At 52.5% G+C, this 27,662-nt stretch overlaps 7 protein-coding genes across 7 annotated transcripts; 3 read left to right on the plus strand and 4 right to left on the minus strand.

Annotated features, from left to right (window-relative positions):
- Positions 1-251: 251 nt before the first annotated feature.
- Positions 252-2,238, plus strand: J4E92_002046 (uncharacterized protein; the record flags this gene model as incomplete). The annotated part of the gene is made up of 4 exons (XM_051493452.1): positions 252-1,688; positions 1,736-1,901; positions 1,953-2,069; positions 2,126-2,238. The coding sequence occupies 4 exons, from the start codon at positions 252-254 to the stop codon at positions 2,236-2,238; spliced, it is 1,833 nt and encodes a 610-aa protein (XP_051356683.1).
- A 3,725-nt stretch (positions 2,239-5,963) lies between these two features.
- On the minus strand, positions 5,964-7,914 carry J4E92_002047 (uncharacterized protein; the record flags this gene model as incomplete). The annotated part of the gene is made up of 2 exons (XM_051493453.1): positions 5,964-7,201; positions 7,248-7,914. The coding sequence occupies 2 exons, from the start codon at positions 7,912-7,914 to the stop codon at positions 5,964-5,966; spliced, it is 1,905 nt and encodes a 634-aa protein (XP_051356684.1).
- A 1,180-nt stretch (positions 7,915-9,094) lies between these two features.
- J4E92_002048 (uncharacterized protein) lies at positions 9,095-10,191 on the plus strand (the record flags this gene model as incomplete). Its single annotated transcript, XM_051493454.1, has 2 exons — positions 9,095-9,553; positions 9,607-10,191. 2 exons carry the CDS (start codon positions 9,095-9,097, stop codon positions 10,189-10,191), a joined length of 1,044 nt encoding a protein of 347 aa, XP_051356685.1.
- An 852-nt stretch (positions 10,192-11,043) lies between these two features.
- On the minus strand, positions 11,044-11,899 carry J4E92_002049 (uncharacterized protein; the record flags this gene model as incomplete). Its single annotated transcript, XM_051493455.1, has 2 exons — positions 11,044-11,661; positions 11,717-11,899. 2 exons carry the CDS (start codon positions 11,897-11,899, stop codon positions 11,044-11,046), a joined length of 801 nt encoding a protein of 266 aa, XP_051356686.1.
- A 1,357-nt stretch (positions 11,900-13,256) lies between these two features.
- Positions 13,257-16,436, minus strand: J4E92_002050 (uncharacterized protein; the record flags this gene model as incomplete). The annotated part of the gene is made up of 5 exons (XM_051493456.1): positions 13,257-14,780; positions 14,895-14,926; positions 15,275-15,397; positions 15,451-16,300; positions 16,353-16,436. The coding sequence occupies 5 exons, from the start codon at positions 16,434-16,436 to the stop codon at positions 13,257-13,259; spliced, it is 2,613 nt and encodes an 870-aa protein (XP_051356687.1).
- A 3,536-nt stretch (positions 16,437-19,972) lies between these two features.
- On the minus strand, positions 19,973-21,142 carry J4E92_002051 (uncharacterized protein; the record flags this gene model as incomplete). The annotated part of the gene is made up of 1 exon (XM_051493457.1): positions 19,973-21,142. The coding sequence occupies one exon, from the start codon at positions 21,140-21,142 to the stop codon at positions 19,973-19,975; it is 1,170 nt and encodes a 389-aa protein (XP_051356688.1).
- A 2,419-nt stretch (positions 21,143-23,561) lies between these two features.
- On the plus strand, positions 23,562-27,559 carry J4E92_002052 (uncharacterized protein; the record flags this gene model as incomplete). Its single annotated transcript, XM_051493458.1, has 4 exons — positions 23,562-24,811; positions 24,861-24,885; positions 24,935-26,269; positions 26,534-27,559. The coding sequence occupies 4 exons, from the start codon at positions 23,562-23,564 to the stop codon at positions 27,557-27,559; spliced, it is 3,636 nt and encodes a 1,211-aa protein (XP_051356689.1).
- Positions 27,560-27,662: the final 103 nt, after the last annotated feature.

A 27,662-nucleotide genomic window follows, 5' to 3' on the forward strand; every position in this document is an offset into this window, starting at 1 on the left:
CGATGTTCATCCCCGCATCATGTCCGATGCACCCTCGGGGCTTCATTCGGCAGGTATAACTTCGCGGAATGCTGTCATCTCGCGATGTACGTTTCACTGCTACTGATCATTGACCGTCGCTTTAGGGGGTAGCATTATCGCAATCATCGCATACAATCGCCTTTCATCTCATCTTTGCCGTCTACGGGCTCACCCATTAGTGCGCCAAACTCCAGCAATTCGATAACGAATCGATATACTACATTGACGCGATGCCAAAAACGGATGTTCTCATATCCGGTTCCGGTTCCGCTGGTGTCTTCGCAGCAACTTGGCTAGCAATCTACAATATCCCATTCACGATTCTGGAGCGACGTCCTGGTCCACTAAAGATCGGCCAAGCAGATGGCGTCCAGGTGCGCACAGTAGAGATCTACGAGTCATTTGGTCTATCGGAAGATTTGTTGCGCGAGGCATACCATATCTTGGAAGTATGCTTCTGGGGTGTTGATGAAGATGGCAATGGCAATGAGCAAGGTGGCATTAAGAGGAAGAGCAGATCAATCGATACGGAGAAGGGTCTAAGTCATTTGCCGCATGTGATTCTGAATCAAGCGCGCATGAACGGACTGATGCTGGGGAAGATGGAGACCATCATGAAGGAGAAGGGAAAGTGGAAAGAAGGCACGAGCAACGGGATCGAGTACGGCTGGGCCGTCAAGGGCGTGGACATTGACGAGAAAAGAAAGAACGACCCGAACGCGCATTGCGTCAAAGTGACCGCTGAGAAAGATGGCAAAGAGGAGGTCTGGGAAGCGAAATACGTCCTAGGCTGCGACGGCGCGCATTCCACCATTCGCAAAGCCCTCGACATCCGCATGCTGGGCGACTCTTCCGATACCGTCTGGGGCGTCATGGATATCTACCCACTTACAACCTTCCCCGACATCCGCCGCAAGTGCACCATACACAGTACCGCCGGCAACTTGATCATCATTCCCCGCGAGGGTGGTCAACTAGTCCGCTTCTACATCCAGCTTCCCGCCGGCACGCAGCCCAAGACAGTGAAATTGGCCGACTTGCAAGACCAGACTCGCAGGATCTTTGCGCCATATACCATGGACTTTGCAGATGTCTTTTGGTGGAGTGCATACAGTATCGGTCAACGCCTGGCTGAGGTGTTCCACGCGCATAATCGCGTCTTCTTGACGGGCGATGCGTGTCACACGCACTCGCCGAAGGCAGGTCAGGGGATGAATGTGTCGCTTCAAGATGGTTACAATATTGGCTGGAAGCTTGGCTCCGTGCTGTCTGGTCTTTCGCCTCCTTCTCTGCTGTCGACATACGTTACCGAACGCAGCAAGACGGCAGCTGATCTCATTGCTTTTGACAAAGAGTTAGCAAAGATGATCAGCAGAAAAGATCGATACGAAGGCGAGTTTGCAGACTACTTCCGGAAGAGCGGGCGGTATATGGCGGGGTTCACGGCGAGGTACGAAGACACCATTATTACCAAGGGGATGGAGAAGGAGAAGAGTGCGGCTACGGCGGTCACGGTGGGGACGCGCTTTCCAAGTGCGCAGGTTATACGGTTTTGCGACTGTAAGGCTGTGCAGTTGATGAGTGTGCTGAGGAGTGATGGGAGGTGGCGCGTCGTGGTGTTTGGAGGGGATGTCAACCAAGCGCAGCATCGCGAGCGACTGGCCAAGGTATGCGCGCCCAGTTCCCATAGTCTTCGTATTCTAACACCATTCAGCTGGCAAAAGCACTCGAAGCAATTGCAAGCCGATATACACCTGCTGGGAAACACATCGACAGCATCATCGAGACGCTCCTTGTGTTAAGCAGCAAATTCCCGGAAACGGAGCAAGAAAGCATACCGGGCTACTTCTGGCCAAAGAGCGGAAAGTGGAATATACGCGGTATGCCGCCCCCTCATATCTCGTCCATCATCGCGCTGACCAATACGATAGATCTCCACAAGACGTTCGTCGACGACGACCACTACAATTCCAGTCATGGTCACGCGTACGACAAGTATGGTGTGAGCCCCGACGTGGGCGCAATCGTCATCGTGAGACCCGATCAATGTAAGCAATCGACGCGCAATCATTGACACTGCAAGAGAAATACTGACAAGACGTAGATGTATCCAAAGTGACGAGTCTTGATGACTTCGACGACGTTGCGGACTTCTTTGCGGGATGTTTGATCGAGCAGGCGTCCGCGCCGAATGCGGGCGCAAGCGCGAAGTTGTGATTCATGTGATGGCTGTCAACTCCTCCGGCACCGGCTGCGCAGCCAGAATCCTTAGGAGGGGACGAGACTAGCGAGTATAAATACCACCTCTCATGTCCTCCAACTTCTCTTCCATATCCTCACCTTTCATTTATCAAAAATATCGAGACAACACGACTATGTCCGGATTTCCTGGTTCTTTCCAAAATTCATTCCCTCGAGATCTATGGAGCTGTCTCGATCGTTCCAAAGTTCGGCTACTCCCATGATATGTCTCCCGGCAGCTCGCCTTTCTTCCATCATTTCAAAATCGCCACGGGCGATTCCATGACTTCTGCTCTCTGACAACGTTCAAGACTCCGCATTCATCGAATATATGTCGCTTTTGCAAAAAAAAAAAAAAAAAAAAAAAAAAAAGAATGCAGGCGGTATGTGGGAAAAGTGCAAGATCGCTGGGTACACATGTCCGTCTTTTTCGGATCTCTTGTACCATTCTTGAGAACATCATGTAGTCTTCAGTGCTCGACTAAAGTCCAAAACCATCAATCGGCAGCCATATGACATATTTGCTCTTATGCAGATCAAAAAGACATTTCGAGGCTGGGATGAGTCCTGCGGGCGGAAGATTGCTGCACTATTTGTCAAAAATTAGCAAGATTGGATCCATGTGTTCTCTCGGTTCTCTGCCTTGTCCATGAGCTGTACTCGTCGCTCCACTCTAACGCCAGTGGTATTCTGACAATATAAATATCTCGCAGATGGAAGGTAAAGCTTCCATAACTTCGCTTTTCACTTTACCTTACCAAAACAACAGATGGCAAGTTCTATGTTCTGTTCTGCCGCCCAAACTTCAAAACTGCCGAATTACCGTTGGATGTCTCCCTGGAGGATCAGTTTTCCGAACGCTTCATTTTTCCAAAAAATCGCCATTGGCGATTGATGGAGCTCGTCGTCAAAAGTCCGTACTCGACAGATGCCTGAGATCTTGAGCGGAATTACATCACCGCAGTCGCATGAGTGCAGAAGTCAAAGAGCCCATCGCGTTTCAAAGTCTTTGATACAAATGTAATGTAGCTGTTGGACTTCGTCATAATCACGACTCTAGACACCAGGTGTCATTTTGTATACGCCTGGGGGCCTTCAAAATCTACGAATATGACATGAAAGTTCAATGTGTACTTTTTCCTATGGATATTCTAAAAAGTTGGTATGCGCAAACTCATGTGCAAGGCTTGCTTGCATGTCACCTAAATACTTTGGGGATGTCTCTTGACCCATATTATTAACCATTGCCTTGATCACGAAGACACATCTCCTTCGCTCAGTGGGAGTGCTGCGCTCTTCTTCCAAAACCGTCTTGCAACATGATGATCTTGACAGCACGCAAGGCCTTCAAAACAGCATTGTGCCAAGACACATGATCAAACTCGTCGCTTAGAGCGTTGAACCGACCATGAAATGAACCGCATCGCTCATCGACGGACTCCAAACCCATTGGATGGAGGAAAACACCGCGATTTCACTACATTCAACACCTCCCCTCTTCCTACTCCAAGTAGAAAACAAAAAGCGGCCTTTACCTCCGCGGCCTCGTCCTATTATCCACACCCACCCTCTTCATACTCAAAGCAGCAACCCCATCTTCGGCCTTTCTCTCCGCTGCAATCCTCCTACTTTCCACACCTACCGCATGCAGCATTTATTGAAACCGCTAGGCGTCCCGTCGACCACAATTATGTTGTAGGCCATAGTATATTGGCTGGCATTGAGTACCGCTGCAGTCTATGCTTGGTATGGTGGTGTGCGAAAAGTGATAGTCGGATTTAAGGGTCCTTGGCGTCGTGGGGATGTGCTGCGGCGAACTGGGCCGCGTGCCAATCAACTGTCAATCGCAAGTCGGGAGACAAGGGCTTTGGATGTCGCTGCCGAAACAAGTGGGTAAGTTGGATCGGATTTGAGCGTGTTACATGCGATTTTTGTCATCGGTATTGATGAATGCCATGCTTGCACGCGAGCGCGGACGCCCGTTCCGGTGACATGGGCAACATTCCTGCAACGGTGGATCGATGCGGCACGATTTTCTGGAGAGTCTTGGTGGCTGGAACTCGAGACGAGACTCGACCGACCTTCCGTTATCTTCAGTAGCAGACGAGGGTCCGTAAGGCTGGTGTGAATGGTGCAGGTCAGTGCGCCTGGCCGCGCTTGCATCATGGGCGCGTCATTTTGCCGTCACGACTTACTTTGTGCCTTTCGCGACTTTGACGAGTGTTGATGTCTTTTCGGACTTGGGTAATTACGAGGCATCTACCACTACGAAACATGTTTGCGACTATTCCATGACTTTACCCAAGGCTTTTTTGATTGAGCCCTGGCGCCAGTGACCCCATCGAACGATCGCCATGCCTGAAAGCGAACATGAGCAAAATTGCAACATTAATCCCCCCATTCACAAAAAGTGATCTTTTGGGCGTCATGTTCTCTTGACAGCATCACAGGTGATGGTGGGCGGCAGCTTCAGACCGTAGATGTGGGTTCCGGCCAGGACCACTTGCGCCCCACCACAGACACTCATATAAAGTCAGACCTTCCGCATATTCCCTTCCAGTCTCTTGATCACCACTTCTTCTCTCCACAAAACCAAAACTGGAATAAGAAAGTTTTATGTGTTCTACGCTCTGCGCCTTTCTTCCAAAAAACAAGGGTTATCGACCAGCTTGCATGAGACCTCTCGCAATGTCAAAGACACCCCTATTCACTACAAATGGTTCTCCGCAAATACTATACATATAGTCCTCACGACAGCACATGCAACCCAGAAAAGACATGGTTGAGTCTCTGATGTCGATTCAATATCCAAAAGTCGTCACAAACACCTTCCATACTTTTCCCTCTACTCGTGGAATCTTTCCTACTATCAAAAACCCCAAAATCCACACGATGTCTCTTCATGTGGCTACAAAACTAAACACAGTCGTAGACATGGCGTCTTCTCGGGCTTCCGCTAGTTCAAAAGAAGCTCACTTTTATCCAAAACATTTACATCAGTCACCATGACTGCAACACCGGTACTCGGCGGACTACCCAGAAGCTTGGGCCACTGCGGTCTGTATAAATTGTCCGTCCACGCGGTACTCTTTCTCTACAACAATACCACCTATTTTCTCAAAGAACAAAAAACGCAAATGCGGCTTTCATGATGGCTGCGCTCTCCTGTTAGCGAAAAATAAAAACATAGAAGCCTACAAATATGGAACTTGCGCTTTCCCAAGTTGAAACCTGACCGTTCTTCCACATGATGAGGAGGCGTTCTTGACTTCAAAAAGGACGGTAAAACGACTCATGTGGGCGCACCAGCATCTTGGTTGAGGGATGTCAAAAGAAGCATTTGGACATTTGCATGAGAGCAAAGGGATTGAGTAGCGGCTCTCAAACTTCAAAAGCGCCAGGGGCGAATATCATGTCTTTGGGATATCATGTCTTTGGGATATCATGTCTTTGGGTTATCATGTCTCTGGGATAAGCTTAAATCAATATATAACATCTAAAATGAAAAGACACGATAGTGATGTAAGAGATTCATAATCGAAAGCAATGGCGCTCTTCTCGCTTATGCTGCTTTCCGGGGTTCCATGCAGAATCGACATATCAAGGTCAAAACTCTGCCATAGCCTTGATATGTCGATTCTGGTTCAAAAAGCTGAAAGCACCATGATATGCCAGCACCGTGTATTCCGTTCTACCACAATCTACAGCACCCCCCTCTCCACAAACCTAATCGGCAACTCCACACTCCTCGCCCTCAAATACTCACAAACATTCTTGCCCAACGTATCATACGTACTACAAGCATCATACCCACGATCCAAATGATCATGCAACAAAATGTGCACCGCCTTCACATTGCGCATTTCAAACCGATCAATCGGCTTGCCTTTGTATTCCTCAGGTCCTAACAACTCCTTTACCTTGTCGATAGTGAGGAAACTACGCAACCACTCCCATTCATCGGCGTGGCGGACGAAGAAACCGACATTGGCGTCTGAGCACTTGTCGCCTGAGCGGCCGAGGACTATGGAGCCGAGGGGGAGGCGGATTGTAGGACCGAAGTGGTCGAGTGAGATGGGCGATGTAGTTTCGTAGGAGGGTTGTTGGCGCGGGTACTCGCGGAACTCGGGTGCGAGAGGCATATCGATCACTTTCTTGCCGTCCGCGAACCCGTTAGTTGCTTCGCCATCCCAGATACAATGCACGCGTTGTTTGACGGCTGACTGTGGAAGAAGCGAGGGATGGTACTCGTAATATGGTTTCCCCTCTGCTTGGCGAACGTCGTTGCCCAGTGACGCGCCTGGACACGACATGAGAAAATTTACCATGGAGATGCGGAAGAAGCCCTTGGGGTTGCGCATGTTAAGTAACTCTCTATCGCGGGATTGGGCGAAGACGCGGAAATCGACCGTGGCGACGTCTTGGTTGCGGGCGTCGATGACGGAGGAACCGTTTTGCATGAATTTTAGGACGTCGAACTTCTTGATCAGCTCCGGGCCGAGTTCGTACCGTATCTGCTCTTCGATCCAACGGCACTTTTCTTCCATGTGCAGGCCGACGAGATAGATGTGGTATTCGGCTTGCCAGCCTGCGAAGCCTGTGATGCCGACTTTGGTTGTTGGGGGTGGTGGCAGGCCTTTGATGCCGGAGACTTTGACTTGGTCCTCGCAGATCTGTTCGATTTTGATGTCGGTCAGGTCTGCGGTGACGTCGCAGTTGTAGTATAGTGGGCCTTGGATCTCGTAGAGAAGCTGAGATGTTACCGAGTTGACTGTCATACAGCCGCCAGTATTCTTCTCCTTGTACATTACACCCTCGCCTTTGTTATCGATGGCACATATTGGAAAGCCCATGTTGATGTGCTTGCCTTGGGCCAGAAGACTGCGAAAGTCGGAGCAGTAACCACCAGATACATACGCGGCACATTCAAGAAGATGGCCTGGAGATATTAGTACAACGTACACGTGTGATTGGAAACGACCTACCAATGACAAGAGAGCCAGCCAATTCATCGAATTGATCACTCGTCCATTCGTGCCACCATGCAGCGGCACCAATGATTGGCGAAGCATCCGAGACACGACCGGCGATGACGATGTCAGCGCCTTCCGTCAGTGCTCTAGCGATACCCAGACCACCAAGATAACATTGAGCGCAAACCGGCTCCAGACCCCATTCAGATACCGATTTATCATGCATCAAGCTCTTAAACCCCTCGCCTTTATCTAGCATACTCTTGACAGTACCCGTAACATCATCACCCTCAATCCAAGCAACCTTCATCGGATACCCAGCTTCCTTGCACGTCTTATCTACAAGCTGAGCCAGTAGCTCCGTATCCGATGCACCCGCATTGACACAGACTTTGATGCCACGAGTAGCTATATCTTGTATTGCAGGAGTAAAGCAGTCCATAAAGTTCTCAGCGAACATGGCATAGTTGAGCTTCTCTTCGAAAGAACGAGCTTGGAGCATCTGCCCCTTGTTCCTGAGCTTTCCGGTGCCATGCATTGTCATGGTCATTTCGGAGAGCCAGTCCCCTACTATGACATCGACGTCGTCTTTGGCGAGGGATGCGATGGCTCGAACACGGTCGGAGAAGCCGCCTGATGCGCCGCCCACGCGTACGGGTCGGCGGACTGCGGGGGCCATCTCGAAATCGTTTCAAGGAGTTGGTCGGTATGATGAGGATGGCGGGTAGAAGGCGCTGAGCGAGCCAAAGATCGACTGGAAGCCATGCTGAGATGTATGACTGCACCATCGGGACAGCTTTCCCTCATGCACCTGTATTCTGTGTAGGAAGTCGAACGGCTGTTCATATCCGTAGGATGCTGCGGAATACGCGTTGACAACTAGGATAGACATGTACCCCACTTGGGCAAGCCGCTGGGACTAAACCATCAGTAGCCAAGGTCCGACCCACTGACTCCGCTCTGGAGTCTAAGGATCACTTTCGAGTTGCCGAACATACGCGAGATCGTCAACTCATGTCGCGCGTGTGCGCGTTCCAGGGCGGGTTGTGGGTTGAGGACGGTTGGGGTACCTCACAGGAAGGAACTGAACAGGTCTGCAGCCTACATGTAAATAAGAACATGCGAACTCGAGGACCCAACGCCAATATAGGCTCCAGGGCGTTCAAGTTTTCTATTTCTCGAATGGGGTGGGAGTGTCGCGGTGATCAGGCAAGCATCGCCAGCGTGGGAGTAGCGGCAAGACCCGCGTCACCGATCGTGAAACTCATATGAATATTTCCATTGCCAGCAAGTTCTCAGGCACGTTGCCATCGGTGATAATATCACGGGAATCGCGTCGTCACACACATCTCGTAATCCCTTGGAGCGCAGCTGTGCCACACCACGTGCCTGCCGATTCGGACCGAGACTAAAACACACACCATCCCCTAACCATCGCGCATCCCCGCATCTCCACACCTGGATCAACTTTAATGTCGCAGTCACCGGGGCGCGCTAGAGCGCCCGCTGGCCTTCCCATCCACGCCCCCTCCTCCAGCAACTGTAACCATGATAACGCACCCCTACCTTCCTACCTCGCGCGACATATCCAGCTCGGCTTCTCCACCGACGATGTGGCTGCGCTCATCACCGCCATAGACTCGAGCCAAGACCGATCGACTTCTACGAGCGATAGGACGCTAGCGCACCTCCCCGCAGAACTGCTCCTACAGATTCTCGAACATGTCCCTGTGGACTATATCCTCGACTGGCGGTTAGTCTGCCGTGGCTTTCGCGATGCGATCGACGGGCGGGTCTTATACCGCTGTCTACAGAGGACAGAGCTGGTGGGGTATATGGGTGCGAGAGATTTTGGACTCATGGTGGACTTGGACGACGAACAGTATGAGTCCATCCATTTACTCGAAGCAGGGTTTTCGCACGTCGAGTGGGACACTGCGTCAGACCCGGAGACAAATCGACCCGCGTGGAGCGCGACGCACGCCGTTTTTGAGATCGCAGAGGAGTGGTATGACGCATTCAGGCACGTAGGCGGTGCGGAAGCGCATGATGGCGATACCATTCTCGACGTGGACTCAGACTGGTATAGTGTCTTGGACCGACTGCAGTTGCGCCGCAGGGAAGAATATTTCGGGACGTTGCGCTGGTGCATCCGGCTCGACCACGCGGTCCTAGATTTGGATCTCCCGTGCGAATGGCGGCGCATGCACTTCGACGTCGATGTCACACTGCAAACGGGATTGGTACGGGTTGCGTGGAAAGACATGCTCGTCCGCTTCCTCAAGACGGAGCGACAATACCGGTTACTACTCGAACAAGTACGTCTGCTTTCAAAACAGCTCGCATGAACATGCTAACAACCACGACCCAGAAAACCGACTCACCCTACACCTTCTCCCACCACGAAGACTGTCTCCGCTCCGTCCGCCGCACCCACCTCATGCGCTCCCTCACAGACAGCAAAGACGACCTCCGTATCCTCTGGCACATGCGGCTCCTTCCACCCCTCTGGGCCAGCGCCCCATCCCCCAAACGCACACCCCTAAGCCTCACGCCCACCGAAAACGACGCCATAACCACACTGCTCCTCCTGCGCCGCGCCGCCTCCCTCACCTCCTCCCAACTCACCTACCTCTACACCTTGCACTCCTCCTACCAAACCATGGAGTCCGCCCTCCGCGACCTAGACGAAACATACTCTGAATTCAAATCCTACATGAACATGCCTGGCTTCCAGACGAATATCTTGCTCCCGGCTGTGATTCGCAATGCGAAGAATATACCGAGGAATCCTGTGGCGTGGAGTGATGAGCTGAGGAGTAAGATTGAGGGCATGGTGGAAAAGTGGCGGGGGCAGAGGGAGGTGGTGGAGAAGGTGAGGGGACTGTTGGAGAGTAGTAATGTGGCCATGGCTGTGCCGGATGATAGCTTTGATGAGCTGGGCAGTGATTTTTGAGATGGTGGCAGGTGGGGTGGGATATAATGGCAGGATTGAGATGTGGAATGGAATGGGTTGGGTCTGCAGGCGGGCTGGCATGTTGGATGATTTATTTTCATTTCGATGTGAGGATGATCTCCGTTGGACTAGATATACTTGTAATATTTTGCCGATTGTTTGAATAGTGTCTCGAGGTTTCCAGCTGGTGTCTATCGCCCCTACATTCCTGGCAGACACCGAATAATGCGATGGTACTATGATCAAAGAAAGGCATTCGTGTTGACTCAGACGCCTACAAGGAGATTAGGTTCTCTCAATCAGTATTCTGCACTCGTTATCGCGGCATATGTTATTGTCTGTACTATCAAATATGTGGGATACAATGCCATGTATACCTTCCGGTTATGTCTCAGTACACTCAGTGTAAGACCAGAGAGATGCGTATGTGACAATACCTCTGTTACACTACATACCCGATTAAGAATTCAGCATCACACAACATCACGATCAACTAGCAATTTCAAGACAAAGTGTTCCAAAGTATTATGATTAAGGCCTGGAATCTATCCCAAGCTCGGTATGCCGAATGCGTAATGTGTATATATCAAAACACCATGCGCTGCATCAAACCATAATAAACAAAAAATGCGCCAAAGCTAGCTCATCGAATCATTGCGCTCGCAAGCTATCAACATGAAGAGTAACAACAAGCGCCGGCGACATGCTCGCTAATGCAGGGAAGACATGCGGTGGAAGTAATGCAATGCGAGGCGAGGCGGTGGACATGCAGGGGTAATGTGAAGCCTGACATGCCATGCGCGGGAATAAGAAGAAGGTTTCTCAAAAGAACTCGGTGGTGTAATGCTATGCTCAGAGAATGAGAGCAGCGCCGAGGAAGACCATGGACGCGCCGACCATGGCGAAAGGAGCCATGGAGATGGACGAAGCGGCACCGTCGGCAGGAGGAGCTGCGGCGTCACCAGTCTCGCTGGCCTCGGCACCCTCAGAGCCAGTGGCAGTCGCGCTGTTGGAGAAGGGTGTGGCAGAGGAGAAAGCAGAGCCGGTTGACATGGAGTGCATGCTCCTGCTCTCGCTGGTGAGGCCGCTGGTCTCGCTGGCGGAGATGATGCTAGTAGATCCGGACAGGGCACTCGAGGTGGTGCTGCTCATCGACATGCTCATGTCACTGCTCATGCTCGAGGCAGTCTCGTCGAAGAGAGCCTGGATGCGGATCTCGTGGCACTGGTCGCCAATCCACGAGTCGTACAGGTTGCCGAAAGCACCGCTCATGCAGCGCCACCAGCGGGTGCTGCCTCCTATGGCGAGCGAGTCGTTGCCGCAGACTGAGAAGCCGCCTGTGTAGATTGCGCCTGCCTGGGGAGGGCCATCGAACTGGAACTGTTGGTTGGCGACGATGGAGCCGGTGCGGCCGTATTGGTCGTGGAGGATACCGTCTTCGAGAGTGCAGAGGAGGTCGCCGTCAGATGCCTGGTTGGGGATGTTAGTATGATGTTACGAGTAATAGTCCAGGGGAGCGGCATACCTCTTGAGCAGTTTCGCGCCTCCTGAGACTGGGGTTCTCGAGTGTGCCAATTCGGAAGGGCGTCGTGACAGTCGTCTTGCAGCCCTCGGGCGCAGAGGCATCGGGAGCAATGCCCTCCTCGACGGCCTGGGCGAGGCCAGTGGCCGCGAGGAAAAGCGGAGCGAAGATGGTGGAAGTGCGCATGGTGACGGTCGAGGATCCCTGACAAGCTAAGACCCACAGTATGGGAGGGTATGTCGTATCGTATTACTCGTGATGATATGAAGAGTGCGGGATAGAAGATACTCGTGATATGGGCTTGCAGCGTCAAAGTCGTGAAGAATAGCAGAAGAGCGGCGATGGGAGGGTGCAAGATAAGAGGCTGGACGCGAGGCCGGCCAGAATTATTTGTTGGTGCAACCCTCGCGCGACTTCCACACAAAGCAAGGCCCAAGGCGCAACAAGCAAGGTGTACCTGCAGATCGACGCTCAATCGGGCAAGGCCCAACGCGTGGACGTCAATGCGTAGATTGCATGTTTATCGTTGAGATCATAACCGCTTGCCGAGATGAAACATGGCCGACCATGCACCCTATAGGGATGACGCCCGTAGAACTCCTGGGGAACAATACGAGCCTCAGGGCTGTCCACGTAGGGCATGGTAGAGACACAGGAAAGCGCATCGTGTGCGTGCGACAGCGCCTTCTACAGTACACCCACACCGCCACCGGCACCAAGGCAGGTACCCGCGCCGACGTTGGAACTTGCGCCTGTCAACGCCTGCCCACTAATTTGCTAGCCCTCTGGGCACTCGAGCACAAGATCTGGGCAAACATCGCCATCGGCATTCAATTCCGTCGCACCATGGCCAGCGCAGCGTTTACGGTTACACGGCATTGCTGTCATCGCATTGTGTTTGCCCATTCTACACGAAACTGCCTTCCCCATAACCTCTCGCCTGCAAACCTACCACTTCCAGGCTGCCATGTCATTCAACTGCCGCTCTGCCTGGATCTTATGCATGCTCACCGTCATGTCCTGTGGCGTCATACCTGCCCCAGTCTGCGTGGGTCCAGAGGTAGGTGCGGTAGAGTGCGTGTGCGCCGGAAGAACATCGGGGTCGACTGCCATCGCAGCCTTCGTCTCCTCACACACGCGCCCGATCGCAAATGTCTGAATTGCTGCAGCTCTGGCCTGCAGTGCTGGCATTTCTATTTTGTCCCGCTTGTTGAGGTCGGGGTGGTTCAGCACCCCCGGCTTATACGTGTCTGCGCACAGTGCCATCAAATCACCGATATCTTCTGGCGCGTGCATCATCTCAAGAAAGAAGAATTTGTACCATCCCGCCCGGTTCAGAGCCGGCATGTACGTTGTGTATGTTGTCATCGGCGTTGACACATCAGCGATTACTTTTGCACCTTGCGCATGTGAATGTTGATTAAAGTTCCAGTTTGGTGTCAGGTTGGATTGGCAGGGCACCATGATGTGGGGGATCCCCTCGAGACTCCACAGCTTTGCAAAAGCGCTATAGGACCTGTAGCAAAAAAGACCTGACTTCACATTAGTCTTGCATCATCTGTCGGCAATTCAGACACTCACGACACGCGTCTTCGGTCAATTTCACCCAGCTCCCGATGATCTTTGGTGCTTCCAGAAGGCCCGTGTTCTTTGGCTCAAACTTCCGGTCCAGAGCGTCGAAAAGCAAATCGGCCAGAATGTAGAACTCGCGTGTTGGAACTTCAGTGATCGCATCTGCAAACCTCCACGGATCAGCCAGTGGAATCGTGCTGACACTAAACGACCGCCGAGGAATGGTAAAGCCAGGCGATGGCGATCCAGTCGGAGATAGCGAAGGGTGGAAGGCTTGATATTGCGAGCCTGAGACCGATGGTTCTTGTTCCTTGGGCTTCGATTCTGCAATAGTCAAGTTTCCAAGATCTGCAGGAAGCTCCGCAATGAACTCGTGTGGCGCAGAATATCCGGATTGATGCGGTGCTGGCGTTGACGACTGACTTGACTGTACAGGTTTGTTTGATGGCACTTGAGGTGCCGCAGTCATCGGCTGTGTCGGCGGAGGGCTGACGGAGTGAGCAGTCATCGGCGACTGTCCTTGGCCATATGCACCACCTGAAGACGGGCTATTCCACTGTTGCTGTGAATGAGGTGGCGGACTTGCCGCAGTGGTGTTCTGCTGAGGGGGATGTGTTTGAGAACCCGACTGCTGCCCATTACCTGCCTGTTCCCATTGTGGCTGCATGGCCTGGGCGGGTATTCCCAGAGACATACTAGAAGTGTGGGGTGGTGGTGTATGTTGCACAGCATTGTAGCCTCCTACCACTCCCATCTGCTGTCCAGCGTATTGGCTTGATTCCTGTGTCGGTTGCGGGACAGGCGCCTGAGGCTGACCCGGCTGCGCCTGGTTTTGCCAATTGTATCCGTGTGTCTGTGTATGCTCCGCTATCCCGCCGCCTTGACCGTTTTGCCAGGAATTATGTCCCGTGGTAGTGAGCGGCGACTGCGGCGTATGAGATTGTGTTGTGGGCGCTTGCGTCGTCTGCGATGGGAAGTAGTTGCTCTGCCCCGAGTGGCCGGAAGCCGGTGTGGAGTAGGTCGAGTGCTGATATGGAGACGGCTGTGGAGGTGGGTAGGCATTCGGCGCTTGAGGTGGGGGTTGTTGCTGCGGTGGTGCCCATTGCTGCTGTTGCGGCTGAGGACTGAAAGCCTGACCGTGAGGTTGCTGGTATGGTTGATTCTGGCCCTGCTGCCCAAAGTGAGTCTGGTAACTCTGATAGCTCTGCAGATGCTGCGGTGGGCCTCCCGAAGGCTTGTTCCCTAGCTTTGAGCTTATAGTCTTGCCCAGCTTGTTCAGCATTGGCTTTCCCGTTGTCACCGCCTGCTCAAGCCGCTGATTCATCATCTGGCCAAACGTGCCTCCTCCCTTCTGAGACTGATATTGTGCTCCATAGTTCGTGGCATTGGGCTGATAGCTCGAGGGCTGCTGGACGCCTTGCGATTGCGCTGGGGAGCCTTGGGATGGGGGAACGTAAACCCCCGGGGACGGCATCGAGTTATACTGTGACATGGCCTATAAGGTGATATCAGTGAACTCTAAAGCGATCATGAAACACTCTCTTGTCGTTACAGAGGCACCACACTGCAGCGCACAAAGCTCGTTACCACAGATGGGCATCAGCCGCACCGTATACGGCGCTTGGCAACAAGCCATTGAGTCTAGGGTTAGCGAAGACATTGTCGTTAGCATGGTGATCGAAATATGTGGGCAATTATGAAGGCATGAACTAATGCGTCTATCGAAGTCATGATAGCAGGTAGTGGGGTGTTTGGTGTTGACCAGATGCGTAGATTACTTTTGCGGAAGTGACGGCATGCTGGACCCTGCAAGCTGCCCAGGGCCGAGGTGGAGCGCAGGGGCGAACCCAAATGGTCACGCTTTGATACGTCAACTGCAAAACATCACTCAAGCTTTACAACCATAACACACTCATAGCATTACTGGATATCTTCGATCTATATGGACACGACAACTTCAGTGTATGGCAGAATCTACGCGACTCATACCTCCAACTTCAACCAGGATCTTGACATGGTTCTCCTTGTCGTTGATCAGGGCTTTGATCCCGCCTTCTACCAGATCCTCCAGACTAATCTTGCTGGTAATCATCTTCATGGGTTTTAGAGTACCTAAGACAAGTCAGCATCTGGAGGTAATAGTTCTCGCTCACCGCACAACTTACCAGCAGCTAGATGTTCGATGACGGCCTCGAGGTCCTTTCTTTGGTAGCCCAAAACGGCTGTGTACTGCGCCTCCCGGAACACGAGCATGTTCGGGTTAAACGGAACTTCCTTCTCCCAAATCGCGACGTTGACGACTGTCCCTCGAGCGCGCACCGCCGTGCAAGCCGTTGTGAGACTTGCGGGAACGCCAGCGCAGTCGAAAACCACATCCGGTCCATCTTTTCCACTCAGAGCCTTGCTCATCTTCGCAACGTCGTATGTTTTGGGGCAGAGGACGTGGTGCGCGCCGAACTCCCTTGCGAAGCGTTGCCGCGCGCCCGACACCTCGCTCACGATGATCTTCTTGGTACCCAGGGCCTTGAGACATTGGACGATTGCCAGCCCGATCGGTCCACCACCCAGGACCATGACAACGGAGTCGGGTGTCAGTGGGGCAGCTGAGATAGCATGCCACGCAACCGCCAGTGGCTCCACCAGCGCGCCGACGTCGAGCGGTACGTTGGTGGGCAAGTTCAGTACTGCGCCTTCAGGCACAACGACTGAATCGCTCAAACCGCCACCTCCTCCCGAGAGCCCAATGAAGCCACCGTTTTCGCATACGTTTTCTGAGCCTGCTTTGCACGCCTCGCATTTGCCACAATATATTGTCGGCTGAACAACGACATTCTGGCCCACCGTAAAGCTCGAGTTATCCGAACCCACTTCAGTCACAGTCCCGGAGAACTCATGCCCCAGGGTGATGGGAATCGTTTCGTTCGTACACGGGTGTGGTGTCGTCGGCGCGAAGTTGGGTCCTCCGAGGTATTCATGGAGATCTGTACCACAGATGCCTACGAAGGCCGGTGCGACCTACACACTGTCAGTCATCGCACAATGCGCTTCCCAAACCTCAAACACATACCCTGACTTGTCCCGCCCCGCACTTCTGCTCATCCACATCCTCAATCCTGATGTCCTCTTTGCCGTAGTATCTTGCTGCGCGCATGGTGAATGTAGAAGCCCGGTCTTGATCACCCCAGTTCGGTAGTCCCATAACTCAGATTCCTCGCGATCAACGACCGTATTTACAAATGCGCTTTCGATAGCAGATGACATGACACGATCTGCACCTCCGCTCTGCCAACTCTAAAAAGGAGCGACCTCGGTTCCGCTTCACGGAACGTATGCGCACAGCCCCCAGGTGTACATGTGATCTAGAAGAGGGTACCCACTGTTGCCGCCGTGCCGCCCTACATATCTATGTATGTCGCGGATTCTGGACGAATGGCCAAGCCCGGATCGCGGGCATCGTGAGGCGACGCGGCTCGCACAAGAGGGCCGCGTCCGCTTGCACGCTGGGGTATCATCGGGAGCGGGGCTGGCATAGTCACGATATCAGGAGATGTCTCCGTGAGTCCCGTATACCCGGCTGCCAGTGGTGCCATGCGAATGGGTCAGGTGGAGCTGGTGCGAGGCTAGGTTTGCGGGGGCGGGGAAATTGTGGAATGACTAACTTTGGTAACCCGGATGCTGGGCTCTTGCTTTGTTGATCCGACTTGGCTCTTGTGCTCCTTCCGTTCGGAGAAGAACAGCTTCAAACCTTTCGTAGAAACTCCAGACAGCTCTGAATGTTCAGTATGCACATTATCAGTTTCTTCGTATCCCATCGGCCTGAAGAGCTTGCCGCATAGTGTAGTTTGGCTACAACATGTATGCGCAGTCGCGCTTGATCGCGCAGAGTGTCGAGCATTCATTCCCTCTCCTCATTTTTGCCGTACACAAGCAATAACCTAGAAAGATGATTGCAGACTACATGAGTATTGAAACAGGTCTCTACAAAGTTCCAAAGCGATGTAGACTTCTAGGTCGCTTACTTTTGTCATTCTTTCGAAACGGCATGGTACGAAGTCGTTGCCTATTGTAGGGCCCCGCAAAGCCACCCGATGCTCAGCCTCACCAGCGTCCGTCAACATTTCAATCCGCAAGGTCATTTAAAAACCAAACTTTTTTAAATCCTCATCACAAAATTCTGTTAGGCTAAAGATGCGACCGCTCACTTGTATCCATGAGTCTGTCCTATACGCTTGGAACGACAGCGCCCGCCTGCGTCGCTGGGTAAAGCGCTTCACATGCCCATGTCTGGGCTATTGTTACTGCACTCGCTCAGCCGGGCTCCGCGACTGCACTGGGCGGAATCGGAGAAGAAAACAAGAAGAGCGCGTCCGCGTCATGAGCGAGGTAAAGCAGGCGCGGCGAGAGCGGGCCGTGGCAAACCGAAAGCGAAGTGTGTCTGTGGACGGGAAGCACACCAAGATGCCGTTTACGAGACGGAAGAAAACCGTGGAGCAATTGCAGAGCAATCTCTTTGGTAGATTACCAGCAGAGTTGAGAGTGATGATCTATGAGTTGGTTCTGTGCGAACGGAATATGATTGTTGTGGATTCAGAGGCAAAGGCAGACACTAATGGCAGGAAGGAAGTGTTCGAGTTCAAGGCTGAACTTGGATGCTCAGTAAGCATATTGCGTGCCTGTAAAAGAACGTTAGTATACCCCCACACTTACATCTACACCCGCTGATTTTTTTTTCCACCAGTTACCGCGAAGCCATTGACGTACTCTACTCAGGCAATACTTTCAGCTTCAAAACCTACCGTGGCTTCGTCATGTTCACCCGCTCCACTCCACCACCGCGTTTAGCCAACCTCACGCACATAACCATCGCCCAAAGCACAATGTCGGTTGACGGCCCAACCGATTATGAGACCGAGGAGGAACGATATCGCCGTAACTGTACATACGACGACTTCTTCACAATCATCACTTCTTTGCCGAGGCTGAAGGTTCTGGTCATGAGCTACGAGGTCTTATCTGCCGGTGGCGATCCGTATTGGCTACAAAGCGAGCTTGCGTTATTGGACGAGATGGGACGAAGGAATGATATGGGTGGCGTGGAGGTTTGGTATGAGATTGTTGGATCAATGGAGGGGCTAGAGAGGTTCCGGGAACGGGAATACGATCGTAGGACGTGGTGTCTGGAGGGCTGGACGAGGTGGGAAGTTGGCGAGAGGTGTAGTCTACGGTGATGTGATAAACGTGCTGCATACTTTGATAGTTTGCCCTGGAGGCAATCGCTGCGAGTTGCGGTGGTGCGCTTGAGATCTGCGATACTGCGAATACCTTCACGGTAGCTGTCGGGTTCACCCAACATGCCTGGCTAGTGCTATGTATATACCAGATGACACCACTTCCCCCGGATAGCACCACTAGTAACCAGGCAAAGATCGAGCATATGCCAAGCACGATCTGGAGGAAGATGGGCTGTGTGTTCACCGTCAAGGATATGGTTGCCTGACGAAGCCACGACAGGGGACGGACCCCACCAACTGCGCCGCCTCCTTCGCAAGATCAAACAAGGCCACCCACAACACATATCTTCAGCCAACAACCCCCGATCTCAACATACACAACATTCAGACAACACGATGCCAATTCTTGAGCCCATCAAAGATGCCATAGTATACACATGGCACACCAGCTCCGCCCTGCGCCTCTGCTGCAAACTCGTCACTTGCCCTCTCTGTGGTCTGTGTTATTGGATCAGATCCATCGAACCCATGACCTGTGTCAAACGTCCCCCCGGCCGTCCATCTACAGCACAGCAAAGGCGATATGACGCCTTGGCTAAAATCGAACATCGGAGACGCGTGCGTGCCTTGGAGAAGAGAAAGCGCAGTGTTTCGGTTGATGACACCCGGGGGGTATGGAGGAAGCATGCGGAATATCAATCGCAAAGTTTGTTCTTTACCAAGTTGCCTGCGGAGTTGAGACTGCAGATCTATGCGATCGTGCTCTCTGAGCAGGAGGAAGTGGGGTTAAGGTTTAATCGCGAGGAACTTTGGGATCTTTGGAGGATAAAGGCGGCGTCGGGCTGCAACGTGGAGATGCTGAGAACTTGCAAGAAGATGTTTGTTTTCTTCCTCGCTTTTGAGCAGTCTCGTTGAGCAGAAGACTTACAAAATGTGCAGGTACCGCGAGGCCATTCCGGTGCTCTACTCCAATAACGCGTTCAAATTCGACAATCACAAGATGCTGTCTATTTTCACGTCGACAGTCCTTCCGCAACGCCTCGCTCGGATCCGAAATATCGTTATCGATGATACATGGTCTTCGTCTTGGTTCAGCGGCGTTGGCAATTCCGATCACTGTGAGGGCCTTTATGCGTCGCTTGGGGGTTTCGCAGATCTTAGAGAAGTGGTACTGAGGTACCGTCTACGCGAGAATGAGTACAAGATGACTCCCCACCCGAGGGACTTTGCTCTGCTTGAAAGACTGGAAAAAGAGGAGAGACCAAGAGGGTATGAGATGTTTTATGAGATATTAGATGTTCACCCTGGGCCGAAGATTGAAGGTATGTTGTTTGATCGGTGGGTTGTTGGTGAGAGAAAGAGTATACGCAGGGTGGACTCAAATGAAGGCGTGGAATGAAAACTTTCGCAAGCATCATGAAGGACGAGGAAATACAAACATGCTGGGAATGTGTATTTAGACGAGTGTAACCTTCATCTTCTGCTCAGACTTGATGTTCAAGGTGTCCAGTACATGTCCGTAAGTCTTATCGGCTGTCTGCCCAATGCCTATTCGCTCATAGCGGGTCTCCGCAAAGCGGTGCGACTCAACAACCAGCAGGAAGTAAGTAATGGGAGTGCTGCTGAAGGTTGTGTCCACTCTCTGCGATACGATCAGAGCCAAGCATTGGGTAATGCAGCTTTCTGGGATGCGATCATGATAGCCTGTACCGATACAGACTCCACGCTCGTCGAAAATATCGACCACCATGCGAAGATAAGGGTCGCTGTATGGCGCGCTTCCGTCTGAGCACGAGCGGCAGACGATGTTGAGGCAATAGGCCTCCAGCATCAGAACGCCATCCCCAGTATGCGCAAAGGAGGTAACGGCTCGCTCGAGCTTAGGTTGGTGTTCAAGCACCGTGGCTGCAAGTTGGGTGGTCATCGCCCTTGATTCGCGACTGAAGATCATGTTTACTGGGCCATCCAGAGAAGCCCACGACCAAGAAGGTGGACTGGAGACAGCGGTAGCCCGTCGAACGGGTATGAGCGATCCGTCGGCATACCATAGGAGGCCAGCATGAACATGTTCTGTCCACAAGCCAGCCTGGTATGTAAAATGTGTGACTTCGCGAAATATTTGCGCAATGCCAGCAATCGCCATGAAGATATCGCTACGGTATGTGAGACTCAGCCGAGAGTATTGGCAAACAATGCGGTACCATTGCATCATGAAGGCATCGCTCTCCGGCACATGTCTGCCGAACTCCCCCACGGCTGCATTGTTGGCGAAAGTAAGGCAGCGCTTGAAGCTCTCGTTAGACCACTCGCCCTCTTGCCATGCTTCTGGGTTCTTTTCTACACTTCCCTCTCTTGCAGAGGTCTCAAGACACTCCCAGAAGATCTCGTTCTTCTCGAAATGCACGACTCTCTTTGACAGCAATCGCTCCTGTAATACCCATGCTCGTTTGTTCAGTGGCGATTCATGAAGCACTTCGCTCCAAGTGGGCCGCGCTCGACGAAGCTGAAGGTTCTCACCCATAGTGATCGTTGATACTGACTCTCGAGGTTTGAGGAAGCCGACATGGGAGTCTTGTGCGCTCAGTATAGAGAGTGTAACGAAAGCATTTCGGTAGTAGCTTCCCATATTGCTGATGTCTACGTCGCGACTCGCACGATCGTCTTGCACGATACAAAGTGCATCGACCCAAAGTAGCTTGAGGCCCAACCTCCGGGTAGCGTAGATGGCGTCTCGAAAGTTTTGCGGGAGGTAATGGGTGTCCAGACCAGTTTTGAACCCTTCCACTGTTGCTCTTAAGGTGGCTGACATAGTACCGGCAGCGCCCCAGCAGTGGCTGAGTGCGGCATAACGCTTGTCGCCTCTACAGGACGATCCATATACCAGCTTCAACGTCTCCACGTTCAGCAGTATGTTTGGCATCGACGGTGATTCTTCTTGATGACAGCATGCATGAGTGGATGTGCACCTGTCGAGCCATGTATGTATCAAATCCCAGCACGGTTCGGAATCGGCATGCGAGTGGATCCGTCTGAAGAACGTTTGGTTGCTCGGGAGCTTGCCTGTTCAGTGTCAGCCTCTTATCGGTAACTTCGTATCGCTGCTACCTACGCTCAGTGAATATCTCGAACCGATGCAATGTGTTGCTAAAGTCGATTACTGCTAGACATGGTCCATGCCGAGCTACTTCAAGATGGGCGTCTTCAACGGAGCGTCCCAAGAAACCAACTACAAGCTCCTCATAGAGGTATCTACAGAGAGCACAGCCTCGGGTAGCCGCTATCTTCAGAGGTTTCGCGTAGTACCGTTGTGTCGTGTCATGTTTCGCGACTAGGCGGCAGGTGGCACACAAGTTGGTTGCATTCCACGGAACGAGGAAGGTTGAGGTAAGTACAGCCATGCTTACACGAAGTAAAAGAGAAGTCTGGAAAGCTTAATTGTAATCATCTTGAAGTACATTGAGTCTTCGAGGCCACATAAATCGACTGGTGGCTGAGGGCCGTCCAGGTCCTTCCCACAGCCACATTAGCTGTACATGCGTGACGTGATCGGCGCGTCTGCCTGATACAACAAACACAGAATAGGAGGATTCGAGTGTCGATATTCAGCGACGTCGTAATGGGGGTGGCGCATGCGTGATGAAAGAAGTCGCAATGTAGGCGGTGCGAACTACAGGGGTTCTCGCCAAAACAGGCATCGACCCGCACGTGCCGTCCGTCGACCCCATCCATCCCGAGGTCGTGACTTTACTCACACTGCGTGACTAGGCGCTACGGCTACATATAATTCTGGATGTAATAACGGTACGTGTGATCAGGCGACAGACCAGGCAGGGTGGAAGTGACTTGAACACAGTGGTGGAGTAGCCGGATCTGCCAAACGTGAGTCCATGAGTCGCTGCCTGTGTGCTTCTTGCGTCCAACGATTTACCAAAGGACGACCGGCGTCCAGCGAGGCCGTGATGCATCAGCCCATTCGTAGCTAAAACCCATAAATGATTTTGGGTTGCGCGCCTGAGGTTTTCGTTGTGCAGTTTCGCAGGCGTCTTCTAGGTAGCGCTTCCTCTCACACTGCGAACCTTTTGGGCTCCGTATTCGAGATCTTCTTTGCTGAGATGGTCAAGCGAAGCGGAGGTTCAACTTTCGAGCTTAGGGTCTATCCCGCTGTTGGACGAATGAAATCTCTCTCCAAGGCACAATCCGTAGTGTGAAGAAACCAGTGGTCGCGCTAATCTAGGTGTGCTTAGGCTTCTGCCCATCTGCGGAGTTCCGGCAACTATCGAAGCCACCACTGGCGCAAATCCGGTCGGAAGCCAGGCAGATGGCTTTTGAAACTCCTTTTGAACGACGCTTGGCTGGAACAACTTGTCGCGTCTGCCGAAATGCAAAGAGAGGCCCCCTGGGCAGTTGTGGCTGAAAAACAACGGGCGGCAAGATAGTCCCGAGCGCACCTGGGCAGATGGGATGCATGTGCTAGCCACGTTCGGCTAGGCTATATCTCGAACAGAGATCTGGCCACATCGAAGTTTGATTGAAGCTTGACAAGCGAGCAATGCATGTCAGAATGCACCACATACATCCCTCATCTATGCTAGACTCTGTTCTCGCTGGCTACTTAGGTGCGCCTTTCGCATCGATGCTCCCGGCAGTTGCTGCGGATGATTTTCAGAATGGTGCTCAGCTCGCTGCGTTCAGTGTCGGCGCTCCGGGGCACCATTTACATGGCAATGCGAGACTGTCGCCCGCATACTCGCAACACATCTGCAGCTACATACTCATCAGTTGTGCGTCCCGCTTTGCCATGGAGCGGCATGTCCCAGCGAACAGTGTAAGGGTCCATGGGCTCGATGGTCTAGACTTTGGACAGGGCAGTTGCATGGCCTACGCGGTCTAGATTCCCACCAGACGTCTGGCTTGCCACTCCTGGAGCCGTTTACTCCGGGACGGGAATCAACAATGAGATGTGGCTGAGATCTGTACTGGTGCAGCAGCCCGCAACTCCGTACCATAACATCTTTCTCTTGGGTCGACACGCTATCGGCATTGCTATGGCGGTAGAGCTTGAGCAGTCTCACCTCTCTTTTCTCACGAAGTCGACCGGCGATCCAGCCATTGATGCCGATTTGCAATACATTCGGGATTTGGACTGGGCCAAAACTGCCGTCGGACTCATTTCATCGTGGCCTCGCGAGCTGTTGTTGCTCATCCACATCGCCATGATCTCCCCTCAACCGCAGATTTTCCTGCTTGGCTCCGATTCGACCGTTCTTTACAACACAGCATACGGCCGACTGTTGTACGACCATCATCCGCAGTACCAAGGACGGCCTATAAGCCTAAACACAGCTTTGGTTCAACAACTGCCCTTGGTCGATAAACTTGGCAAGTGCCTAAGAGCAAAGTCGGATCTTCATGGCGAGCAAAAAGTACCCTTCTTTTTCTCCCGGCATGGCCGCCTCGAAGAAGTGTTCTTGTCCATCACCACAACGGGTCTACCGCCGTCCCTGGGCGGATCCCATGCCACAACCTACAACGTCACCCGAGATATGCTGGAATCTCGTCGTGAGCATTCTTTGGACGAATTTCGCAGTTCCTGCGAGACTGCCATGGATCTGGGTACGCTGTGGCCCTCGATCTTGAAAGGCATATCCAATGGAGACGGAGACATATCGTTTGCCGCGTTATACCGCGCAGAGACGACTGGAGAACATGATAAAGAGACCGCTTCTTCTGAGGAGCAGGCTCGTACAACGACCTTCGTTCTCTCTGGTACTGTTGGCTCCTTCCCGACCGCGCCTCCTCCAACACTCGAGCCAACCATGGATCAAGGATGGGTTGACGCCTTTTACAGGAGTGTCAATACTCGTACACCGGTACTCCTCCAGGCTGAGAACGGTACACTCCCCCAGGAAATGTGTGAGGCTTCTACGAGTCGATGCTATGGCGATGTGTGCCACCAGGCTGTCATCTTGCCAAGTGTTTCGAACCGGACTGCCAATGTTCATGCTGCCTTGATCGTCGGTTTGGCACCTCGTACACCTTACGATCGCCCCTATCAAGCATGGATCAAGACGCTCCATCGTGACTTCTCCCACGAGGTGATCTCGATGGCAAACGCTGAAGCAAGGAGCCGTACTGAGAGGATCCGCAAAGAACGCATTGCTAGAGAAGAGGATGTTTCCACCAAGGAAGAAGCTCTGAAACAACAAGAGCTTGCGCGCGTAGCAGCTTTGGAGCAGCTTCATCTTAGCGAATCGCGGCTGCAACAAGCTGTAGAAGCCAAGAGGCAACAAGAAAAGTAAGTGTGAACCTACTTATGGTATGCTTTCTTGACTAATGGATTGAAGCTTCGTTGACATGGTGAGCCATGAAGTACGCTTTGGAGATCAGACCGGTTGTTGCATAGCCTAACGTACCGCAGATTCGGAATCCTCTCAGTGCTGTCATGCATTGCGCGGATTCAATAGCTCAGTCGCTCTCCGAAGTGAAGCTTCTCCTGAACCAGTGCGAGAACCGAAGTACACCAGACAACGAAAGCTCCCGCTCGGCCGACGACTTGCGCAATCTCAACAGCAGCATGAGCGACGCTGTCGAGACGATCATGGCATGCACTATGCATCAGAAACGAATCATCGATGATATTCTTTCGCTCTCTAAACTGGATTCGGATTTGCTTGAGATCTGTCCAACGGTGTTCCAAGTCAAGAGCTTCTTGGGTCAGGTCGAGAATACTTTCAAGGCCGAGGCTGAGCAAGCTGGTGTCCAGCTTGTAGCTGTAGCCGATCCTTCATTGACCGAACTCGGCGTTGACTGGATCGATGCTGATCCGGGCAGAGTGACGCAGGTGTTGTTCAACATGGTCGCCAATGCGATCAAATTCACCAAAGATAAATCCGACGAAAGAGCTGTTACCGTTCGTATTGGAGTAGCGTCATGGCCACCTACTGCTATCTTCGATGGTCTCATCAAAGCAGTGCAAAAGACGGGATCAGTAGACCAATCGGAACCAGAGGAAGGGTCCATCTTTCTGTGGTTCAAAGTTGAAGATACAGGGTGCGGAATGGATGAATCGACCAAAGCGCGCGTCTTCAGCCAGTTCACCCAGAATATGCCAAAGACATACAGTAAGTACGGTGGTTCCGGACTGGGTTTATCCATCAGCAAGAAACTGGTGGCCTTGATGGGTGGCGAGATTGGCTTCCAGTCTCAGCAACACATCGGATCTACGTTTGCTTTCTACACTAAAGCATCGAGGGCTCTACCACCGAGGCCGTCTCTATCTACCAGGAGCTCCGAAAAATCGATCACATCCGAAGGATCGACCTCGTCGCTGCCTCACGCTATGAGCACCGCTGATGATGCACCGCCAGCAGTCCAGTCTAGCATCCTGCTTGTGGAGGACAACATGGTCAACCAACGGGTGCTCAAGAAACAACTACAACTCCAGGGGTATATCGTTCACACAGCCGACAACGGACAGGAAGCTTTCGACTTCATTCAGACCACGCAACACTGGAAAGGCTCGACTTCGTCGCAACCACGTGTCAACGAGCCACGTATCGACGTCATCCTCATGGACATTGAGATGCCCATTGTCAATGGGCTTGAGTGCGCAAGTATGATTCGCGCCGCGCAGGAAGACGGGTCGATCGATAAGCACCTTCATATCATCGCTGTCACCGCGAATGCAAGACCCGAGCAACTGAAGCGTGCGAGAGAGACTGGAATGGACGACGCGGTTCCGAAGCCGTTCCGAGTGAGAGAACTTGCAGCTGTTATAGAGCAATTGAGAATTGAGTGATCGGACCAGAGGATGCCTTACGGTGAAGCGGTGACCAGCGCGCCTTCCCGTTTCGTCTTGTTTGGCTTTCACCTCGCCAGGGACTAAATGCTTGGCGTGACAACTACGTTGCAACCTCAAATCGTCGCTTTCTTCGCGTCGAGATGGTGTAGCCACCTGAGTACAATCCAAGGTAAGCTGAAGAACAGCTAGGCCTGACCTCATACTAACCCACAATAGATGAGCTTCAATCTGGACGCACTCTTCCACGACCCTGATGACTTGCGTTCCGGGACGTTGTCGCTTAGTCTGTCAGTATCCAAAGCGTCTACTACAGAGTCCGCCGGTGGCCTCTGGCACGAGAACGTAGTCGATGAAGAACAGGAGGCGAAACACGGTGAAGAGACCCGTCTGAGGACTACCATCGCAACCTTGAGTCAGCAATGCGAATACTGGAAAGAGCAGGCTGAGGAACGAGGCAAGACCATCGACGATCTAGATCGAAGGACTGCCAAAACCGCTGCTGGATCTGATCTTCCAACTGACACCGTACGCCGTCTCAATCGCCTTGAAAGCGAGGTCACGCGCCTGCAATCCGAAAACACGCAGCTGAAAGACACGCTCAAGACCATCGAGTACGAGAATGTCAATCTGGGCAATCAGAACGATGGAAAGACACGAAAACTGAAGGGTGCCAACAAGAAGGTGAAGAATGCTAAGGACATGGCGGGGAAGGAGGAAGAGAAAGCCAAAGACGCTCAAGGTGATAAGCAACGCCACCTCGCATCCGAACGCAGGATGAAGAAGGAACGCGGTGATGCTTTGGCTGCACTACAGCAACAGAGAAAGCTCAACGGTGATCTGCGCGCGGAGCTTGAGGTCGAGCAGTCTGGTGCATCTCACATGCGCGATGTGGCTGCGGACCCGAACAATACCCTCGCCGTCATCCCCATCCAGTTCGATATCCGCCGCACCGATGTACAACCTATGATGAGAATCCTTCAGTGGCACCAGATGAATCTCACGGAAAGGTTCAAAGAGTGGTACAAGGACTGGAAGAAGGCATCGACTGGCGAGGTACGCAAAGTCGTCGGCTCGGAGGGTGTGGATGACGAGAAGAAGAAGCTCGAGAAGTTGAATGGAGACATGGTTGAGATGCCTGATGGTTACATGGAAACTGCTGCTGAGCACGATGGGTGGCGATCGAAGCGCGGAGTCCAGGCAGTTTGTCGTCATGCTGAAGCACGACACAACGGAGAAATGTAGATGTTGGGGATGGTGGCTTTATACCTCTCCGCCGCTCCATTTTGATACGTAGCATCGAAGAGCACGCCACCCTATAGTGAATACTAAAGACTGCTGTCAGACC

Source organism: Alternaria infectoria, assembly GCF_024043175.1.
Source record: "Alternaria infectoria strain BMP 0036 chromosome Unknown scaffold_2, whole genome shotgun sequence".
NCBI lineage: Eukaryota > Fungi > Ascomycota > Dothideomycetes > Pleosporales > Pleosporaceae > Alternaria > Alternaria infectoria.